The sequence below is a fragment of the Lissotriton vulgaris genome, chromosome 5 (genome assembly GCF_964263255.1).
Source record: "Lissotriton vulgaris chromosome 5, aLisVul1.2, whole genome shotgun sequence".
Classification (NCBI taxonomy): domain Eukaryota; kingdom Metazoa; phylum Chordata; class Amphibia; order Caudata; family Salamandridae; genus Lissotriton; species Lissotriton vulgaris.
In genome coordinates, this window is record NC_141693.1 from 1,755,726,297 (window position 1) to 1,755,749,956 (window position 23,660).

The 23,660-nt window shown below is 42.4% G+C and overlaps 1 protein-coding gene across 1 annotated transcript in view; it reads left to right on the forward strand.

Moving 5' to 3' along the window:
- The window catches only part of ETV4 (ETS variant transcription factor 4), a 135,733-nt gene that overhangs the window by 45,508 nt on the left and 66,565 nt on the right, over nt 1-23,660 (forward strand). The window contains exon 5 of the mRNA XM_086924011.1: nt 2,207-2,260. Coding sequence (XP_086780137.1) covers nt 2,207-2,260 — 54 coding nt within the window. The remainder of the gene's footprint in view (nt 1-2,206; nt 2,261-23,660) is intronic.

Consider the following 23,660-nt stretch of genomic DNA (forward strand, 5'->3'; position numbering starts at 1 on the left):
TGATAGTAAAAAATAACATGTGATTGACCTTTAGAAGGCACAAACGTTTTTTATTAAATTAGTCCTGAGGGTCAGACTTTTTTAGTAAGTTTTTGTGGTGGTACCTTTTTTTAATGGCAGAAAGTTATCTCAAGACTGCTTGTATTTTCTCTATGAAGGCCCATGCTAAAGGGAAACTCGTTCTGGCGTTAAGTTGAAGCACAGCTTTGTCTGAACATTGTGCGCTTCATGGTCTGTGTCCCCAATTCGATCAAGACCTGCAACTAGCTAATAGGCTGTCCTGACTTCACCTTTCTCCCTTGAATAAACTGCCCATTATGATGACTTCACTCTTTTTTTTTTTTTTTTTTATTGTTTCTTGGTCGATTGGTTCGCTTGCGTCACGCTGATTTGTGGTTGCCCCACAGGTGCAACCCGGTACAATCTAATCCAATTTCTCTGCATAGCATAGATGACTGGCTTGTCTGCAGATGAAACAGTTCTTCAGTTGCTTAGGCTTTCCGACATATCTGTTGGTACTCGGTGATTCGTTACCCATTTTGCTGGATGTGTTATATTAATTATAATTGTTTTTGTTTCACTTGATTAGGCGTTTGCTAATGAACAGTAACCGTTTTATTCCAAGCGGGCATGTGTGTGTGGTACTGTCTAACCTGGGATTTCTCACCTGCATTCACTGTATTTTACTCTTTTCACCCACTTGTATATTTTCTGGTTTCTTTGGGTTGCGTGTTTGTTGGCCATGTTTTTATATTTGTGCCTTGTTTGATAAAGTAGATTTTAAGGAGATTTACTGCAAAGTGTGCCATTAGTAATTACCACAGTATGCTATGTCATTACTGATTACAGTCTCGTACTAAAGCATGTTTATTTTTACCCATGTACTCTAATTCGCAGTATCTGTTTTTTAATTATGTGCATTTATGAGAATGAATACATATATGTATGATTGAATTGGGTAGTATAGGTATCTATTATAGTGCAAAATACAGGTTGTAGTGCCTTCTTCATGTGCTTGTACACATATTGTTTTCACTACCGTAACCAGCTTCATTTACTCTAAAATTCTGTTTAATACTTGCATGTCTTAACCTAATCGTAGCTAAGATTTGGTAAATACATTTGCCAAAAATGTTGAGTCTTTAAATTGTATTTTTCGCACAAATTTCAGTGAGACATCAACATTTTGCTTCTAATCTTGCGAATATTTCATCTCTTATGGTAAGGCAATTGCAAACCAAGCCAGACGTGTGAAATTAAGTTCTGTTTATAGGACTGGGTTAGCATAATGTACTTTAGCTGTGTTATGTATCACTTTAAACCTCTGGCGAGGGAAAAAAATGCATTTGAGAATGATTAGCACACTGCTCTTGAGACTGGTGTGCTGCAAGAACTATTTGTCGGTAGGGGTTTTGTGCGATGTGTGAGCATTAGAATTGTGCTTTTGTTGGGTTTTGGTCGCAGTGCTTTGGCATGTAGTGAAGCAAAAGGAGTGAGATAGGATGTCTAGGCTTAAAATGACTAATATATTGATGGATAGAAAATGAGTGAAGGGCCTGTGGTGTTCGAAGTGTAGAGCAGGCTGCTTGTATGGTGTCCCTGGGACCTGTAGCTGATCTAGCCTGAAATCCCCCTTGCCTTCTGGGAGTAGGATACTATTATGGGGGAACTCTATGATTATGTTGGTTTAATTCTATATATTTTTGATTTCTTGTTGAAGCGACAGACCTGCCAATCCGTTGTTTTTTGCTTTTGCATAAATTAGTAATAATCTTAACCTCATGCCAAATTACTGTGTTCTCTTAATGACCTCGATTCACTTGACGCATCAAGAGGTCTCCACAACAGAGGCAAGACCATTTCTTATTTCTTATTGCCTTCTGGCGTCCTTGGTCCCATTGTGTGTTAGCTTGATCAACCAGATGGCGTTTGTCTTGGACATAATGCCGATAGTCGTAAGCATTCATATTAAATATTGCATTCTGGGACTTGTAGTCTCTGCTCTTGAAAGGATTAGAGTGCCTTGTATAAGGAAGAATCAAATCTGGAAACATCCTGCCATCCTTTTGTCACAGTGTCTCATGTGCATGTACAACCACAAGCCTAACTCGCTTGCATGCTGAGGACCCATCAAGATTGTAGTTATACTCTCCTTAATGACGTCAGAGCCCACATTCAATTCAACTTTATTTTCCTCCTTTTGCAGCTCAAGTTCCTGACAGCGATGAACAGTTTGTGCCAGATTTTCATTCAGAAAACTGTAAGTACCATGTCAACATAATGATTCTGCTTTTTAGCATTTGTCTTTAATAGTACCAGGGGTGTGTTGTATTTAGTATGCTGTTGGGATTATATTGCTAAATTTTACTAGCACACCTTGATTGATGTCCTTTCTACACTAGGAAATACTGGAGATCTGTTGCCAACCTGCTTTCATCTTTACTTGATCTAGTTGATGGCAAATTTATTGTTGCTACCAACCCTTAAACTAAGTGTACCTAAAATGTAATTTTTTTTTGTTTTTCTTTTTGCTTTACATTAAATTGTTGCCTCCGTCTGATGCAAGAGTAGAGTCTCCTCCTTTTTGCCCAGTGTAACTTGCCTTGTTTTCATAGGCTGCACCTCTCATTTGGAACTTATTAATGTAAGCTAAAAGCTTCACATAAGTGTTTAGCCACTTGTGGTGAGCAATACTTCTGGTATGTGGACGTTAGGCTGTAAATAAGTATAAAAATAATGAAGCACCGCTTTGAAGCTTTTTCCCACCAGAATGGATGAAATATTTATTTTGTTTCTTAATAAGTGTTTTACTTTGCATAGAATCTCAGGCTTGGATGCAGCCTGCTATTTTTCCATGCATTGCAATTAGTAGAGGTGTAATTTCTCCTTTGAAAACATAAAAGCAGATAAAAGTGTAAGGTTTTCACTGTGGCAGTTTTCCACAAAGAAAGTATACTTGTATTTGAAATGCAACCCAAGATTTTATTTGTTTGAATCTTTTGTGCTTGTACATGGCAGGCTGGATTGAGGGTCTCTGTGGACTGGCAGCTAAGGGTGAGTTGGGGTGAGGGGGGTTATAAATGGAGTAGGGTGACACTTACCTGGACTTCTGGAGGACAGACATCCCTGGTAGGGAGAGGAGCCCTTCACTGTGTCCGACTTAGTGTGGCATGAACTGTGCTTTTGTCGTTTTAGCACTTGTAGGTTGCTTGGCTAACTTTTGGCCACATCATCGCCAGCCAGTAGAACTAAAAAACACTGGTCCCAAGTAACAATACATTAGATTTAGAGAACAAAATGGCAAATAAAATTTATTTAAAGGAGTTTTCGAAAAACAATTTCTAGACCCAAAGTGAATATTGGTGCAAAATAAACGTCAGTGCTCTCATTAGAGGTGATACACTCAAGTGCTAGATTGTGATAAAAAATCCACTAGTGTGTCAACAAACACAAGAATCGGAAATACAAAAGATGTCCAAGCACTCCGTAGAAGTTATATGTTCTTTGTGATTTTAGTCCAGTAAGTTATGTTGAAGAGGTGTTAGAGCCAAGCTTATTTATTGTCCAATTCCGCCACAAAATAACTCTGGCACATCCAGCATCATATGGTACAGCCAAATAATTCATGCCACATAGGCTAAAACATGAAGTTGCTAGTGGTTTTTATATGAACATAAGTAGGGAAGCGAAATCTTGAAGCAAGAATTAACCTGTCCAAACAGGATACATGTCTTTAGGTACAAACTCAGAAAAAGTAAAGAGGGTAGATAAGTAGAGGCTCCCGTATGTGTGACACCCTAATTTGTCATGGTCGTGGAAATGGAGGTGAGATCAGAAGCCGGAAAAGAGAAAGAAATGTTAATCAAATGTGGAGACGCCGCCAAAAAGGGGAAAACAAAAAAGAAAACGTTTGCAGCAATCTGAGAAACCGTAATGTATACAGCTCTTTAAAGGTTACCCTGATAAGTGATGATATTAGCAAGTAAAAAGAAGTCTAAAAGTGAAAAACTGGTAGAAATAATAGAGAAAGGGTGATCAGAGTTAGAAAAATAAAAGTGAGTCCGTAAAAGGCATAGGCAATTTTCAAGAGACCATACCTACATGATGAAAGGTTTTGCAGTTGCTAAAGGAGAGGGTCTCTGGTGACAAGCCTCAGGAACAGGATGGCTTAGAATGGCCCACATAAAAAGAAATGGGAAGAGGAGCTTCTTAAAACCTTCGAAATGGGTAATACTACTGAAGGAGAGTCTGTGCAGTAGTCTTCGAGGCACTGAGCTGGAAATATGCTGGATACCCGTATGGGGCGACAGTCACCCTGCAGTGGAAAGCATGCGTGCGGTCTGGGTCTCAAGGTTGAGGTACTGATTCCTCCATTAGGCTCGAATTGATGCAAAAGTGGAGGTCGCTGGTAGCACTGACTGGCAGCATGTAGTCCTTTTAGGCCAATGAGTTCTCTAAGGGCACCATTGCCAGTGATAGCTAAACTGAGAAATTGGAAGGTATCAACCTGGAGAAAAACACTTCATAAATTTAGCCCTCAAAGAGCATGAAAGTGGTCCGAGGGTAGGAGAAAATGGCAGGTTTTTGTGTTGGGTGATGGTAATGTGGTGAGGGAGAGGAAAAGCACCAACGTTTATATTCCCTCCAATTGCACAGTGAACCTCAGTTAAAAAACACGCCTGTATTGCTGCATGCAGTGTGGTGACCAATACTATGTGTGTAGAGTTTTTATAACTCGAGTCAAAGATATGAGCTGCATTATGTGCATTAGGGAACCTCTGACTGTATGCACCATGCTTTTAAGACTCATTAACCATATGGTTTAACTGAGCTCAATCATTTCCTTAAGAGGTACTTTTAAGGTTTGCTGCTGCACATACGTTTTTTCTCCCGTTTATGGGAGGGACGAGGAGTGGTATTGCTTGTAATTGCTTCAGTAATAGGAGTGAGGTGGTTCTGTTACAAGAAAGGATTTTGTATCTGGCCCCATTAGGTGTCCTTTCAAAGTGCTTAATCTGCCCACTGCCATGCCATCAGCCATTTTACCCTTGCAGGTCCTTTGACGGCGTGCAATGCACTAGAAATGATTTGGATACATTTCTGTGCCGTGCATTCTTCCTTGGTGACCATCGCAGACAGGCAAGTTTTTTTGTTTTGTTTTTTAAGTTGAACCCTGTCAAATTGGTGCCTAGTGGACATTGATAGTTTATGCTGCTGCGCCCATATAGGAATTTGTTTTTGTTTACTTGAAACCCTTCTTCCATTGGTTATATTAGTGGTCCTAAATATATGACCAAATGCTCAGATCGCCTTTTCTGAAGCTGGGAAGAGAGCAGAGAAGCATCCATGACCTGCACTGGTGATGTAGAGACAGATGAAGTCAAGAGGCTCTCTACAGTCTCAATCCAACCCGTCTCATCTCTGACATCAGGTACTGGTGACTGACGTGGGAAGAATCTCACGTAATGAACTTTTCAGGAAGGTGACAATTCACCATGTGTCCTTTACTAGGCATAACTGTGAAAGATTTAGCATCAAAGGGCTCATCAGATTGGCGTTTTCTCTGTTGTCGCACTAATACTTGATCACCTTTGGTGAAAGTAATGTTTTTAGCTCATCGATGCTTGTTAGCGTATACTTTCATCTTTTGCTTACGGCAGAAGTCTGTTGATGAAGTTCACCATCTGTTGTATATCTTCTATTGATCTATTGTGGTAACTTGGTCATCATGGCTCTACTGTACAGCAGGGCGAAAGGACTTTCACCTATTGTTGTATGAGGATAGACCTGTAAGCTCGAAGATGAGCATGGAGAGCAGACTTCAGATAAAGCTTCTCCAATGTAGCATGCTGGACAGTCTTTTACGTTGAAATGTTCATGAGCCCTCACCTCTGCTAAACTTTCTTTCTCTGGTTCCGAATAGGTGCGTCAGTTTGTGACATATGCCACAATATGCTTTTGAACATTAGGGTATCAACCGTGTTTGGCAAGGATCACGCTCAACCTGACCGGACTTGCGCCAACAACAATCTCGTTATGGAGCTTTAGGTCAAAGTAGGCCATTTCTGTGGCATTCATAATTGCATGCTTGTTTTTATGAAAACTTTGTTCACATTCATGTGACCAGTAAAATGAATAATTTCTTTTTGTTAAGTCTCTTAAGGGAGCACTTACTGTTGCAAAATCACTCACGTATCTGGGACAGTAACTGACCATGCCAAAGAATAAACGTAACATGGTAACATCTTGTGGGGTGGTTGACCAAGCTTATACTTTAGCTGGATCCGGTGTCATGCCCCCATCCGAAAATATATGGCCAAAGATTTTCAGTTTGTTTTGTAGAACTCACATTTCTCAGCATTCAAAGTTAAACCTGAATTACTTTGTAAATGATACACTAGTGTAAGCACTTATTTGTGTTCCTTTTGTGTATCTCGGAAGAATAATATGCCATCACTATAATTGAAGGCTTTCTTGACAGGCTGTATGATACGTCGAATGACATTTTGAAAAGGTTCGACAGCTGATGACGCACCGATACGTAAGCATTTATATATGAACAAACCAATATTGGTAGAGAAGGTGATAATGTGCCTACATTTTTCTTTGTGAATTGTGATACCCTTTATTCAGATCAAGGCAAGAGAAGACCATGGCACCATTTATCATTTCAGCAATGTGTGGACCAGGATGTTGTTATTTCAGTTGCCTTGACTCATATCAACACAGAGGAGTACAGCTCCTTCACTGTTCTTTTTGTGCACTACCACTATGGGTGAAACCCACGGAGTTGGACCATTACATCGCTCACTGATATCATGCTTTAGTAATGTTCTAGCACTTTCTCAACAACTTCTTGTAAATTAAATGCAATTTGTCCATGTCTTTGAGCAACAGGATGAACGTCCTAATTGATACGCAAGGTTTTCCAATCCATGAAACAACTTCAGGAACTGACTTACTATTTCATGATGAGCATTCATGTTGTAGTTCACAGATATCAGTCCCATATCGGCAGCAGTATTGAGACGGAGTAAACGGGCACTTGGCGTAGTACCTTGAAGTACATGAATGGGCGCTTGTACTTCTGTCCTTTTGTGTGTCATGGTTGCTACAAATAGACTCTGACTCTTTAATGGCGTTGATGCAGCCCATGTTCACACTTTGGTCGTTGATGGTGTGTGATGGGGCAATGGAGGCAAGACAGTTCATTGTATTTCTCCTCAGGCATAACCTTTATCAACTCACCACTGTCCATATTATAAGGTATGGAGCAACTGTTTACTTTTAGAGTAATTCTGGGACTTGTGAATGGCTTTTGTGATTTTACTCGTTGACTTTTCTTTGATGCTTATTCTTCTCTGGTTGTGGCCAGTCCAACTTGCGCACGTTTTTCTGAGGTAAACATCGTCCTCGCACATCCGTCTTTCTCATTGTCACTTACCAGTGAAACTGAAGTTATCTTGGACCAAGATTTAGATGACGCTTGACTTTGTTTAATGTCGATTTGCCTACGCATATGTTGCTGCTTGTCCTTATGGTCATGCATAGAACGGCTCTTCTGGAACGTTCAGGCATCCATTTTATTTTCTTGTTCTTACGCACTTAGCTTTTCCTTCACCTTGCAAACCGTTACAAAATGGTAATCCTTCCCACAGCCTCTGCATATTTGTCTGGTGGTGTGACATTTGAAAATGAAAGTCCACTTCTAAAGCACAGATTCCTTTTCGTAAGACATCATTTTGTGCCCCTCAGCATTGTGTTTCTGCTCACTTTTCATGCCCATGACTAACTGATTCTGGGCAACTTCGGTCTCCCTGTCCGCAGCTTGTCGATCAACACTTTCCTCAGCTCTGGCACCCATGAGAACTCGCTCCAGATTAAGGGTTGCTCTCCGCCTTCATCATCTGAATGAATCTGATAGACATCCGCCGATAACTGAGACATAGCTTATTCATCATTGAATTGCTTGAACTTGCAGTGTTTGAGCGTACCAAGTCTCAACAAATTTGTCGATTGTTTCACCAGGTTTCTGTTGTTCCTGACTGAAAATATATCTTTTTTAATTGACATTCGGCATCGGATTGAATTTAAGATTTAATGCGTCTTGGATATGATAGTATATGACTGTCAGTTTGCCGTAATTTCTTGATTACCTCTTTTACTCCTTCACGGGCAAGATTTTTGAAATATTTGACAATCTTTTTTATTATAGTTTTTTTCCAGTGCATCGATAACCTCAAATGTTTCAATCCAGGCAGTCAATCTGTTACCAATTTTCTGCTTTTTAATAGTGTTGAATGGAGGTGGTAGTTTCAGGAGGGCGGCGGTTGTGTGATCCATTAGGGAACTAACTGACGTTAAGAGTCTATACTGCTCACCTGGACTTGAACCATTCATACCATCCTCAAGTCCTTGAAACGTGCTTGGGTCAGGGTCCTCATAGCCAATCTGAATGGGTGAAGCTTCTTTTCATGTGGCCATCAGAGATTTTCAACTCTTGAAGGACTTTCCAGTTGTGCGGAACACACCTCGCACCTTCGGTGGTGTCGGCTTCAGGGACCAACAGCTCCGTATTCACAACCCTGGGTAATCTACTTGAGTGACGGTGGCTACAGTGGAGTATGATGAATGTCTTTACTCAACTTCTGGGTAAGTACCACAATTTCTGAACCTGGCTTTCACTGCTTCTAGTTCTTTTCTGTATTTGGATATTTTTACTTCTAGTGCTTTCTCGCCCTTACCTGTTGCTGCTTCCAGCATTTCGCTGTACCTGCTTATTCCCACCTTAGCGTTACCGTTTCATACAAATTACAGCTCCGCATTGTGTAGTGGTGCACTACTTCTTTCACTGCCGTAGAAGCAGATTTGTGGCCAATGGTGAGTACATTTCTCAGTGAGGCTTTCATTATCGTCTAATGCTGAACACTGGCTGGATTAATGCTTTGACTCCAGATAGGCCAAACGCCGACCTTCACTTCGACTGAGGCACATGAGGCATGTGTGAGGAGGTTGGTGGAACACAGGAAACTCTCTGGGAGAGCATTATCAATCTTCGGGTTATCTCGTCATCAGTTATAGCGTTCCCCTCAGCCTGGGTACTCGTAAATGACTACGCCACACACAGAGCTTAGTATTACGCATCTTTACTCCTCCGCGTGTAACTGCGAGCACAGCGTTCTGAACATGGACTTTATTCCCTATACCTGAACACTTGCATCATACTTATACAGAGTCCATCAGGAACCAAAAGAGCCCCGTAATCGCTCACTGGCAAGACACTACACCCAGTACTGTCAGTAGAGGGGCATAAGTGGTCTTTTTGCTTTTCTAATAGAAAGCCGCCAGGAGAGTGGGCAGTCTTTGGAAGGTTGACCACAAAATATACAATTGGAGAAACGCACCCAATTTGACTCTTTAATGTCAAGTCCTGCCAGAGGAGTGCAGAATATCCTCTCGGCCCTGAGATCATGCAGCTGAGAGCAGTTGTGCCGGATCAGGATTTCCCCAAGAAGCTCAAGATATCCAGCATTATGATTTGAGATGTGGCTACCCCAACTACTGTGCCACATGGAAAAAAAAGTTGAATCTAAGTATCAGGCAAGCTCTTCGTGGGAATGCATGCTTCACAACAGTCCATTAGGACGATGACTGCACTGAATTACTTTTCCGTCCTGACTGTGGTCGTAGCTTGTAGGGGTTATTCTTGAAACTCTCTCATCCTTGAAAAAGTGCACACATCGATGTTAAATGTCCTATACTTGTAAAGCGCACAGCTGCCCCAGCAAAGGGGTGTCCCGGCACTGTATAACGCTAGGGAACCCATCCTGGCTTAGCCTGTGAGATGGTCCCTCCTGGGCATCTCCTAGGTGAAGACAAGCATCCCCGGCGCTGATGGGGCCGTTAGTAGACATTAAGCAAGCTATTGCCCAGAGTTGCTGAGTGGGACCCATGGTTAGAGTTGGCACCGAGGCGAGAATTATAGAGTCTGCTGACCATGGCCCAAGACCCTGCCGCGTCGGGAATCGAACCCTGGTCCCGGGCTGACCTCTGCTTCCGGGTCTGCCGCCTCTAACCAGTGAGCCACATCACTCCGATGACATTCAGTATGTGAGTGATGTAGTTAAAGGCACAAGGGAACTCTGTGGCTTCTATAATCTCAATGCCAAGCAGGGTATTAACATTTCTACCGATAGAGGATAGAGGATTAAATTGGCGAAATATGAAATGTGACTTCAGCAAGAAAAGACTGTGTGTAGTGTAACCAAAAATCTAGGGGTTGTTTTTTGCCAGATTGGCATGAGAACTGAAGCCTGGAAGATTTACGATTTCTGTGTTTAATGTCCCAGTCCAAGACTGGGAACTAAATGCATTCGATAAGTGCTTCTGCCACAGCATCCAAAAATTTCCTGGTGTAGTTTATCAGGTGATGCAAATGCATGTGAGGCCTTTTCTACATGAGCCCAGTTAACCAAGTATTTCAAGGTCCTAGGTACTGAATCTTATTTGTCCAGACTACATAATACTGATAAGAAGACGCAAAGTAAGAACCCACAGTGGGTTTCTTCCAAATGTTTTGTTATATGTCTACTTGAGTGCCTGCTCTACTGGATATCTTAACATTTTGTCCAGTGCACCAAGTATGGTTGCAAATCTTGCCACCCATGAGAAGGATCCTACCAATCTACACTCGCCCAACCAACATCTGCGAACTGGTTGTGAGCTGGGGGCAATGTGACAATCATCCTCTTGTACAGTAGATTTCTGGATTGTATGTAAGCCTTAACGTAAGCCTTTGATGCTTCAGAATGGTAGGGAACAGTTTATGGCCAATTTGTTTTAGGAACCACCTGGGTTTAGTAATCGCCACCATGAAACAAAAATGTGTCTGTTCAATGCTCAAAGCATGCACCTGACTCCAGCTACAGAAGATTTGACCGACCAACTACTACACTGTCTAAGCATTGCTCAAGGAAGTAATTAACTACTCTATTCAATATTGTCTATGCTGTAAAGGGGCTCATTTGTGATTACTGATTGGTTCAAAGTAAACCAATTTATCATCACCACTGTGCTAAATAACTAACATCTGGGAGGTGTGGATGTGCTGTAACAGGAAAGTAATTTTAGACGATTTCTTCGAGAATTTGTGATGAGTGAACACGAACTTCTGTGCAAGACAAGAGGGGCAGTAAAACTGATATCAAACGCATGTAGAGCAATCCCACTGAATGAGATTTGCCACGCATAAGGTGCAACTAATTGCTTCATCCAGATTTGCATGGCTTGATGATAAAAATGAATAGATTTAATAGCCATGTGATCTTGTTCATGCATGGCCGGATATTGGTGAATGTCTAAAAATGTAGGTGCAATTGCTTGGTTATCGCCGAGAGGAGAATCGTTTCAATGTTGACGGGTAGAGGGGAAGATAAAGGAATGGAGCTATGAAGGGGACCACAAGGAGTGAAGTGTTATTGTGAAACTGCACTCCACCTCATAGTGGTAAGAAGTGTGAACTGCTTTTATGCACCACAGAGCAAAAAATGGAGTCTGTTCCTTTCATAAACCATCATTATTACATAGTTATGTAATAACGACCATATGCACTTTACATGCATAAACAGTCCTTCTCAAAGCTGGATTTTGCTCAATTATTTTTTGGTGTGGGGGAAGATGTAGGAGGAGGGAATGTATCAGAGACGTGATTTGTGTTGAGGGTTCCGTGGCAAAGAGTAACGCAAATGCACGTAAGTTTTAAATGAGGAGCATGAAGCTGAAACCCTCTCCATGACTGAAACATTACTTTACCACTCTTAATGGTAACGGGATGAAAGGTGAAGTTAATTCACCTCTAGAATATATTTCAAATGCTATTGGCAGAACACCATTCCTTTAGTAACAGAAGTTCAACAACGTTGTGACTTCATTGCCCCCAGTTTCTACATTTAATAGACTGGTGTGTTGACTTTTTATTGATGTGCCACCAATGGGTGAGCCATGAATCCACAACGTTTGGCCTAACTAACACTTCTATCCACTAAAAATGGAACCTTTTGTTTCTTAGAAGTTCCTGTCCCGCCATAGATTGCACAGTTCAAGATGGCCGGCCACCCGCCTATTCAAGAATATACTAAAGGCAGACTGTGCACTGAACAAATGCCAATAATGTAAATGTGTGCTCCTTGACAGTTAACAGGGGAGTCTGTGTTTGGGTGCCATTTTAGAACTGGATTGGCTACCACCTATTTTAGCACTCGCCCTATGGCTGTATGCGCACAGTTCAATAGCATAAGAAGACCTGAACAAGAAACAAGACCGAGCGCATGAATAGAAGGCTTGGAAGCATCTTTTAAATTCAGTACTTTTGACCAGCCACCTCCTTTTGTACAGTGGAAAATGATGGGATGCATTTTGGTGTAGCGCCATTCTTAATGGGCACTTTGTTTACTCATTACACCGCCCGCGTAACATTCATTAATTATTAAACGTTTTTTTTCCTGGAAATGTAGTCTGCAACTCTCCTCCCTCTCTCAGGCAGATGAACATGCCACAAACTCTTGCGTCCAACTCCTCATTCACAAGAAACCCTTCACAATCTATGAATTCAATGTGTTTTGAAGAACCCCTTTTATCTCCCTGCATTCTCCCGTAGGGTGTTGTAAATTGGGAAACATCTCAACAAACGGTAGCAAAGTATTTGTATGATGGATGAAAATTTTGAATATGAACCTTGGGCGGAAACTTGTGTTAACGTGTGTAGCCCGATCAGGAGAAAGATCGTGTGTCCTGAAGACAAGGATGCTGTTACTAAAGATAAAAATGTATTGTTCACTGGAATGCTTGTTTGTAATGTAACCCTAATGTGATATTTCGGCATGTACAACACTCTTTGCCTGCAGTGACACATTACATGAATTTATTTTACTTGCCTCATTGATGCTGAAGATGCAGATATAAATGCAATGTATGGGTTCTGGATTCTACGATCTACTGGAAAATAAGTTTGCTACTTGTGAGCAAATGAGAAGGCATCACATGTACAGCAGACCGTCTTTTATGATCTTATGCATTCACTCCTTGCGATTGAAGAACATTGGTCATAAAAATAAGCTTGCTAAAGTGCCTGGGGCCACTCACAATTTCATGTTGGTCGGAATTAACTGTCAAATTTGCTGCTGTCCCTACCAGATGAGACCAGCCCTGTGAACCTGACACTACCATAAGCATTTAAAGCACCCGGCTTCCTAACTCAGTGGGCAAGCTTATTGTCAACCCTACAACACTATAGCCTAAACCAGGTTGCTTCCTACTCTGCTGCTCGCTCTGGATCCTTTCTTTCAACTCTGATGGTACAAATCGTAGATTTTACTTCTGATCCAACACTCCAAAAGATGCAGCGTAACATAAGCTTTATGTTTTACCTTTGTGGACCCATTTTTGATGACTCCCTTTAGTAGATCCAGTAATAATCTCTGTATGTGGTTGCATCATCTACATGTTCCCTACTAGATGATACTTGGGGTGGTTCTAAATTGATTTAAACAATGTTTCCCTTATAGTGAGTGCAAAACGTTTGAAGTAGTCTGTCGCTCATTGCATCAATTGGGCAAACAGCTAGGTTAGTCTTTACCTTCCGTTAACACCCATAGATCTGATTTTGTATTCTGTGGACCTGATTCACAAAGGGCCTCCACACTGTGACGGAGGGCCCGCAGTCGTGGGGAGTCTCCGAACTTGAAGCAGAATCTCTGCAATGAGAAGTCTTGTTGTGGAGATTCACACCTCATCAGCCAGGCTAGCTTGTCTACATTGGCATGGGTTGCACGAGACCCATGTCTGGGAATACCCAGCCCACTCAGGGTGACAAATGCAAAAAGAACAATTGATGGACAGAATGTTGAACATGTCAAACATTTACCCAAGTACAGAGATTTGGGCCTAAATCCATCGTTCTTTTACTCCCCATTCCAGTTTAAACCCAGCCATCTGCAAATCATTTTTGACCCTGCTCCCCATGGAACAGTCCAGCCACTGGAGACGCGCTAGCGTGGCTGATGAGGGTTGATATCCCGAAACTGGTCCTAGGATGCTTGTTTTCTGTCCAGGGAGGGCCTGGCAGTTCGGGCTGTACTGTTCCCATCGGGCGGAGGGTCAGGACTGATTTGCATATGGCTGGGTCTAAACTGGAAAGGCATGGGGAGCAAAAAAAACGATGGATTTAAGCTTAGAGCTCTGTACTGGGGTGAATGCATGACATTCTTCAGCAATCTGTCCAATTGTTCTTTTTTGCACTTGTTTGAAAGGACAGGCACTTGTAATGCTTTCTACTCCTTCAAACACCATCCACTGTCACTGTAGGCAAGTTCCCTGAATGCAAGGTCTGAAACAAAGTTAGAAGAATAGCTTCTTTTTCCTCCAGTAGGTGTAAAAAGCTTATAGTTCGCCGACATTGCACCGGAATGGTTCTCAAATGAACCGGGAAGGATGAATGGGACCTGTGAAGCTCCTGCATCCAACCAGCTTTCTGTATTGGGCCTACAGTCACTTGGAGGTCGTTTATGGCACTATCTACCACAGGCCAGAGAGGAAGCTACATGTCTGGGTACCCGCTCTGCATATAGGAACCCTGTATCATGACTTCTTGCAGGGACTCCAGTCGTATCCTGATCTGGAGAGTTGTACTGATGAACACCCATAGTTCTAATTGGAAAAAAGTGGGCATTTCAGTTGATGGCAGTATTTCTTACTCGGACTTGCGTGGCAATATCTCTTTTGTACACATGCCAAGTGGTATACATAATACAAACCACTCCAAAGCACTGCAGCATCCCAGACGTTCTGTGTTAAACATCTTTGAGAATGAGAAAAAAAGTGCAGAATCCATTTGTCTGAGAGTCTTCTGTGGTTTAATCTGAATTCCCTGGGGGGCATCTAATGGCTGCTGAACTGACCCCCACTGCCTTCACTCCACAATTGGAAGCCATTATGATCCCTCATTAGCCTGAGAGGCGAAAAAAGGATTTGGAATGTGCTTGAAATCCAGTTGCTTAGCTTTTAGTTTCTTGTCCAGTCATTAACTTTACTGTTATGGTGGTTGATGGCAGACAGTGGGCGTGACCATAATTTCTTGGTTGCACCCCCATGCCTTTGCTTGAGCTAAGAAAATTCAAACTCTGATCTTTTTATTGGCATGAATGTTTTTTGTGCATGCAACTCATTATACAACAAATATCTTAGAATGCTCCAGTGTGGTTGTGGCAGATTGTTTGGGCTTTCGTTAGTGTTCCAGAGTAATCTATATAGAATTATGGATGACTTGCCATTCGCAGAGGTTTTCCACACAGATGCTGGGAGTGCCTCATTGAGGGCATCGTCCACCTAGTTGCGGAAGGCGAATGTTAACACATTTGCTGTACCTCTCCCTACCCTTGCCTGCCTCCTCTCTCATATCCCCTCCCCCAGGAAACAGCATTTCAGCAGGTGACGTAGACAGTGTGGAGCCTTGCATAATGTTAAGACTGCTAAGCATGCCCCTCCCCCACCACCCAACCAAACAAAGCTAGTGCCCTGCCACCCTTGTCCACCTCTCTTCGGGATCCCTCTCCCCACTACATGTGGCTCTTTGCAGAACTGAAGCAGGGGTTCTTTCAAAAGCAAGTGCTTCTGCCCGTACACGCAGCAGGCCTCTGCCTTTGATATGTTCTCGTGACCTAGTGGAGGTGCACAGCGAGCACCACGCTTCCTGTCCTTCGGGTTCAAGTGGATGTACCCGCAGGAGGTAAGTCCTGTACTGTGCCGTGACACCACCTCAGTGCAAGACCATCCTCCAGATTTAACTTCGGATTTCTAGCAAAATTAACAAGCCAAGACAAAAAATAAACCGCAATATAAACTCTTTGAAATACCTTTCGAATGGCATTGATTAGTCCCTGGTGTTGATGTAGTGCTCCTTTTTGTTGAGATGGATGTCCGCAGAGGCTGACCTGTAGACTAAGTAGACCTTTGGTTTTCTCAAGGACCATCTGCTAACCGGTGAGCCTGCACCTCCTCAGCACAGACGGCAAGGCGTAAGGTCTACAGTGGAGCCACGCTGCTGTGGTCCTCTTGTCTAGGCTGGTCTTATGGAATGCCCCTTAAGTTCATTTTATGATGGCACACAGATGTAGGTGATCACACAGCTAGTGCATGCTCTGTGACTGTAGATACGACTTACATGCTCATGCCCTTGAAAAGAAGTGATGGTGCCTCACACTGCATGTACAGGCCCTCTTCAGGGCACCCTGTGAGCAATTTTCTGTGACCAGCCTATGTGGAATGCACGCCGGGACATGTGAACATAGTGGACTAAAATAGAATAAAATCCCTTTAGCGTTGAATTAGACCAGTTTAGACAAAATCTAGCTTTGTTTTCTGATGTGAACCCCCTCCTTCTGCTTTGCTTGTTCTACAATGTCCGCTCATTGATTGATCTGAAGGTTTTGTTCATTTTCCATAGCGCACGTCAAATAGATTTGCAGCGCTTTAAGCACAATGGCCATTAGATTGCAACGTGAACAGTTAAAGCGTTATAGTGATGGCACTTGTTGAATTAAAAAGAAACCTATTCTGGAACTGGTAATGGCTAAACCTAGCTCACCTAGAGTTTTGAAATTGATGTTAGTGCTGGGTTTGAGTTTGTTTTGTATTATTATCGCATGCCAAAAGTTTTAACTGCTAATATTGGTTCACTTACAAAAGAAATTGCTGGTTGCTGGCAGTGCATGTACAAAGAATAATGCAGATTGCTTCATTAATTTTGCTAAGCTGTGTAAATTTTAGACTGACAATACATTAATCATGATGCAGTGGATAGGACTGATGTACACTGCTTGAGCAGTCAAGATCAGATAGATGCATTTTAAGAAGGGGGGCTTGAGGGGCTGGCAGGCCCCTGTGCCTCCCTCCACGTGTGAGGACAGATGCAGGGTTCCAGTAGGTGTGTGAGATGTAGGCATTTAAATGTAGGCCGAGGTTTAGTTCTGTATATTTCTAGGTAGGTGGATGGAGATTTGAGGGGTACATGCTTGGTGGTCTACAACGTAAACCCCCTTGTCTCACTTACTATCCCACATGTAGTAATATTGATGTAGTGTGTGAGACACGTCTTGAATTTCATCGGTTGCAGCTTAGAATGTAAATTCTACAAGACCGCAGTTTAACTCTCACTTTGTACATGGTTTCATTTTGGCATACCATTTTGGATCTGATTTGAGGTACCCAATAATAATTTGGATTGAGGGAAACTTAGATTTTTGTGTTGAACGAAATGTTTTGACAGCCCCTCCGTGCTAGTTGATTCTCCCACTAAACTGCTGATTGTTGAGTATTTTGCAGATGTTAGGCCCCCTCTGTATAGCATAGGGTGCATGCATGGTTTGTTGGACATAGTGGTGGGTGGGTGTATGCTTGGGAGGCCAATTGGCTCCAATTTGACTTTGTAGTTTTTATTTTTCTACATAGCTTAAATCTCAAGACGATATCCTCTGGCGAGTTGGTTTGCCGGTGTCAGGAAATCTGGATGCAGTCCGTACGACTTCTGCGTGTATTGTAACAGTGCATGCCTTTTGTTGTTGGCATTGTTTTTTGGTCCTATGGATGGATAGGCACTCTGGTAGTTTTCAGTTACTGTGGATGCCTCTTGTCCAGCTCTTAATTGGTCCTTTTAACCTGAAAATGACAGGTCAACTCGAAGGTTCAACTGAAATGTAATCCACATTGTGTTGTTGGCCTGCCTAATAGGATGCTTCATCGGTATTAAAGGGAGAGTGCACAAAGCCACTGTCTTTTACTGTTTAGAACGTAAACTTTTTTTTCCCAACAATATCCTACCCAACGATATATGTCCATCTCAATTTTTGGAGAATGTGTCCTACAATGTGGGCTCCATTCAAAGGGACCACCGAGCACTTAGGACGTATAGTGAATGCAGTATATTACAAGTCACTCTTACAGGTTAAGGCAATACAATGTGTCAGCATGAAGCGATAGAGAAACCTATATGAATGATAGTAGAGCATAAATGGCAAACTGTTTGGCAAAGAATTGCATGATTCTTCAGTTTTGTCTAGCCAGGTATATATCCACGAGGAGTAGATTAACGCTTTAAATTATCACTAGGGCGGGTTAGCGATGATGGCTAAAGATACAGTTTGGTAATGTGTATGCTTCGTTATACTATTTTTAATGAGGGGAATTGTGTTGCTTCTCTTTATATTCATTGTAACAAATCTTGGAGGCAGTAACAGGTAAGAGTCAAAAAGTTGCTTTCCTGTTGGAGAAGAGATTTGCTTTGCTACGTAGCATTGTCTTACCTCTGGAGAAAGCTTGTTTCTTCACCAGATACGGTGGATGCTTTCCGTTTTAGGACTTTGTGGATTATGCAGGCTTCTTGAAAAACATGGTGTGCCCAAAGACGTCAATTCACCAAAATGCCAGAGGTAGCAGAAGTGCTTTGACTCATACACACCTGCTTACACATACTAACACATTTGCACACTCTTGTGCCCACTAACACACTCACCCACAAGCATGCTTACAGCATACATTAAACCGCATTTTTACTTGCCTTCGCTTCCAGATAGGGTAATATTCCAGTTATGTACTCCATTTTTGTTACACAAATAGTGAATAATATTATTCACTATTTGTACAGTAAAAAAGTAACTGAAACCAGGCAAGTGGACCTCCAACCAGCATCCATTAGGAAGAGTTCCCTGTGTTCCAGCACGATTTTGGCAAAAGCAGTGCCAGGTGAAGAAGGGGCAAGCCAGGGTCCGCCGCCTCGAGTCCTGGTGACCCCTAAATGACGTCTATGGATGTATGTCAGTAGGTAGCTATTGAGTCATTTTAACACACAAGCTATGTTTTTCTATGGTTTGTTTTTTGTTCCAAAAAGTCCTAGTGATAACCATTCCTCCAGGAGCCATTTGCCTCTTTCCATCTTGCTAGCCAAGGTGAGGGTCAAATAATCTGCTTGCCCAACAATAGCAACATTACCTTCTTGAACCACGCATGATCGTGTAGAAGGTAATCTTCACAAGCAAAGAATTCCTAACTGGTGGCCAGAAGTGGAAGAGCATCTTTTCTGAAGTTGAGGAGAGAATGTTTTTTTTGTGTGTTCTAAATATGTGACTGGGCAGAAATAAAAGAAATCCTTCTAATACCAGAAAATGTTTGCAAACACCCAAAAGTCAAAACTACTATCAGGCCTTAATGCAGACTTAATTTCAATTTTTTAGTTAGTAATTCCTTTCATAGTGTTAACAAAATGTGAAAAATTGACTCTATATACAAAAAGTGCAGTCCAGCTAAATATGCATATTCCTTCAAGTATTTTCTGTGTGCAAGAAGTTTCTTTTTTTACTTTCAAGTTTGTTACCTCAACAAGTAGGCCCGTTACTAAGAAAAACGTGTTTTTCATTGTATTGTTAGGACTAACGAAGTTATGAAAGTAGAGACAGTCGGGTTCATGGCACGCTTTAGAAATGTAGTTCTATTTAAGGAATCGAAGTGCATGGTGTATTTATGGGAAAGTGACATTGAAAAAATCCCTCTGATAAGCCAGTTGTTGACCACATGTGTGAATGCTGAGAAACAAACTATTTTATCAGTATTGCAAGGCGTCCAATTAAAACCATCTCTTTTTCTGAATATTTTTACTCTTCAAAATATATTTTCTCTGCCCGGCTCATCGGGCCTCCTTTACTTGATGGGGCATTCTCTTTATTTACTATACTTCCTCTAGTGCACTTACTCTACTTGTGGCTCCTGGGTTCTTTCATTCTCTTGTTCTCATTTCCTTCCTTATGTGCTATAATTTCCTTTTTTATGTGCTATCCCAGGTAATGATTCTCTTGTATTCTCATCCTCTTGTTGTAGTTTCTCTGGTGATTCTCTCGTGCTTGTCTTTTCTTCCGTTTCTCCTCTGATGCTTTTTCCCCTGTTCCTCTTTTCTTTTCGATGTTTGTTCCCCGATTTCCTTTCTTCAATGTTCCTCCGCTTTCACCCTGTCTTTCTGCCCACCTAAACCTGAACTGCTAGCGGTTTGTTTGTTAATCCCGACTAAAGGCGGCCTTGTCCACCGCTTCCTTAAGACGCTCGCCCGCCCTACGCGCGACCATCCCCGTCCGTGACTTTGACTTTTCGGCGCTGGCCGGCCATTGGCGGGTCACGTGACCGCTTCCTTCCTCTCCGTGACCCGGAGCTGCTGGGGACCGCTCGGCCTTGTTTTCATTCATGAATGGCGCAGCTGTAAGCCGATAGCCAGGCGCAGCCCGCAGGAAGGGGGGATTTCCACTCTCCAGCACAATATTTTGGCTGTGTCGGAAAAGAATGGCGTTAAAGTGTTAGAGGGCGGCCCTGCTCGACGTGGACACTTCCGCGTGCTGGGTGGGGGTGGTCGGCGGGACGGGTTTCTGCTCGTATTTTCACCTTGGAGGTGCGGAGGCGCAGGCCTCGTTGCACAGGGCTCGTTACGGACCCCACACGTCCAGCGGTTTGTGGTTTTTGGAGCAGTATTCGGTGTTTTAGCAGCACATTTATAAAGCTTGTGTTTAATGCTCCCGCTATGCCGGGGGGCTCACGAAATAGTATTTATATTCCTTTGGAAGAGCTGGATGCGCACAATCGAACAATAGTACTCCGAGCCGCTTTGGCTTTTCGGTAGGCCGCACCAGAGCCCCCCCCCCTATGATTTTCACTGGCCCACAATGTTTGGACAGATGCAGAAATGTCATGCCCGGCCGTCTCCGCGGAGGGGAAGTGTTAGTTCCTATTTTCTGTTGTGCTTTGCAAGGAGCTGCCCCTAAGGACACCCCAGCTGCCACTCATTTGTGATTTAAGGTCGGGCAGAGTCTGAAAATAGGCCTCAGGGGAGGTTATAAATGACCGCTTTGCATGTTTTTTTGGCTTTTCTTTAGTTGCCAAGGTTTGAATGTTCAAATCCCATCATCAATCCATATATTTGGGGTATGTAAACAAACCTGTTCCATGTCTATCTTCCATACTTTTCCTTTTGCTTCGTATGACCCCAAATAACAGCGAAACTGGCATTCAACAAATGACCACGACCCAGTCCAAACAAGAAAACCCATTCTAGAGGCCACCGGTAGTCTAGTAACTAGAGCGGATGGCCATATTGGATCGATGGTCTGTACTCCAGTGATTTCGAAGCTACACCCACAGTCTGCTTTTTTCCTGTATCCCACACTCAAAAGTGAGGCGTAGAAATCAGACCTTCCACGTACACACATCCTTTCTGTTTTCTCCTGTGACCACCAGTAATCCTAAACGTGAATCAAAATTATTAAACAAATCACCACAGTCTTTAGTAAACTCCATTGTCTTGTTTCCTGTGATCTCAGAGTATTCTTAGAAACCTGCTACTCGTGTACAAATGCAATGATGGAAAAACTACTGAATGAATTCGTGACTAAATAAAAGAAGAAAAAACCTACCCCTACATGGCAAATTGTTCTGTGCTTCAGGGATCAGATATTGAATTAATCTCCTCTGTGACTGCTGAGCTGACCACGCAGTTCTTGAGTGCCCACTTTTTAGACCAACCGTGACTCCTCTGTTTCAGCAAACAAGCCCTAATAATGGCAATTTATTTTGTGGCTCTGCTGTTCAAGGCTCAAACTGCATCACCCCTGAATGGATGTATAGTCTGCTTCTGTTTTGCAGCTGGGCGATGTTGGAATGAATAGAAATCCACTTAAATAAGTTTAGCTCGTAGAAGTAAGAGGTGCACTAAGATGTCTAGCAAAATATTCTCACCTTGTTCTCTGCAGGAAAACTACCAAACCAGGCTGTGAAACGTTCCACTAAAGTTATCTCCAAAGTTACCTTCTCTTTCCCAGTGGTGTGTGCTTTGTATTTTAACTGATGTTGCTATAACCAGCTACTACCATTGTACGCTGTTTCCTAGAGGCCTGTAGGTGGTTGTCCAGTGACGACCAACCACTCTGTGCAGCCTGACTAAAGAGTAGCTGTGAAGTGAAGGATCTACGTTGACCATATCTAAACTACAGGTGGTCATAGTGTATAGAAGAAACTAAAAATAGCACTGTTTGTGATCACTCAGGTCAAGTATCTATGAGTGACAGACGTTGGTCTTTTTGACATTCACAATTGTTGTGGTCTTTTTGGAGGCCAAACTAGCATATGTCCTTTCTATCTGGCCTTGGTTTAAAATCAGGGTATATACACCGTCTGAAAGATGCACAAGGCCTCAGAACCTGCATTGACTTTTTAAGTCTTGCAGTCCTTTGACTGACTATTGTTTGCTTGCATATGTAAGGTCTTGTGCCTTCTGGATGACACATCCGATTGGAACGATCAATGAAAAACAATGGGCCTGCTAATGTTTGGCTAGGTGTTCTTGGCCTTCAAACCTGTGGATCAGGTTTCCTAGCAGCTCTGCAAACAGACGATGAGTTGTGCTGTAGAACTCCTCTTACGGAATCCTCTTAAGTCAACACTCCTGGTAAGAAGTGTTGACATGGTAATGCTTCCACGTTTGCTTGTGTCAAATGGTTCAGCGTGAAGGTAAAGGTGAACACTCTACTCTGTCAGTGTTGTATTCACAACTTCCCATGCAGTTACTCAGAAGACTAAATAGTTTTATGGATACATAAACCTGCTTCATACATTAATGTAAAATGGTCACTTAATTGTTTAATTTTGTCAGTTTCTAAATGTTTCCAAAGTTTGCAGATGGGAGCAACTGGGGCAGCAGAGGATAAAGTAATTTGCCCATGAACTGCATTGTTCCTCTTTTGAAATCATGTAATGCCTAATAACATCATGTCCAAGCATCTGGTCATGATTTTAATGGACCGAAAGCTCCACAATGGAACTTGTATATCCCTGCATTAGCTCTGTCCTTATCTTTCTAGTCTAGAGGTGTCAAATTTATTTACTTGAGGGACAAAAAAAGCCAGATTTTTCGAGGAGTTTCAGTCAAGGTTGTGAATTAATGAAGCTGCGACCAATGCCACTGTGTTAACCTAAATCTCTAGTATTGCCAGTGAAGGTGATTGTGGAATAATGCCCCTTCCTCAGATATCTGTGGGCAGATGAAGACCGCTAAGTCTAAATCTTGTGAATTCCTCCGCCTCAAAGCTTTTGAGATCGTGAGACCCATGAGGCTTTTTGTATTCGTCACTATATGAAATGTAGGGTTGTGCAAAGTTGGTGAGGTTGACCTTTTCCTACCAAAGGATTTCTGTGCAACATTAACAGACAAAATGTTAATTTTGCATTCCCTTATAAAAAAAGGTGACAACTGACGGTGCTTTTAAAAATTTTTTATTTTTATTTATTTGTGGTGACTGGGGGATAACACTTGGCTGCTAGTGATATTTTCCTCCTGTGCTGAAAAAGATATTTTCCCATTGTTCATGACTAGCTCAGCTCGTCATGAGCAGCGAAGAGGTTAAGCATTGGTGCCAAACCTCTCCCCCAACACACCCCCCTATAGCAAGTAAAGCACTTTTGGAGTCTGATGCGCCAGAGTCTGTAACAGTCTTTTAAGCTTTTTGATGTTGAGGGGCTGATGGTTTGTCTATACTTTGAGCGCTCCAGGCCTGCACAATTTACAGCTAGGGTTGCCACCT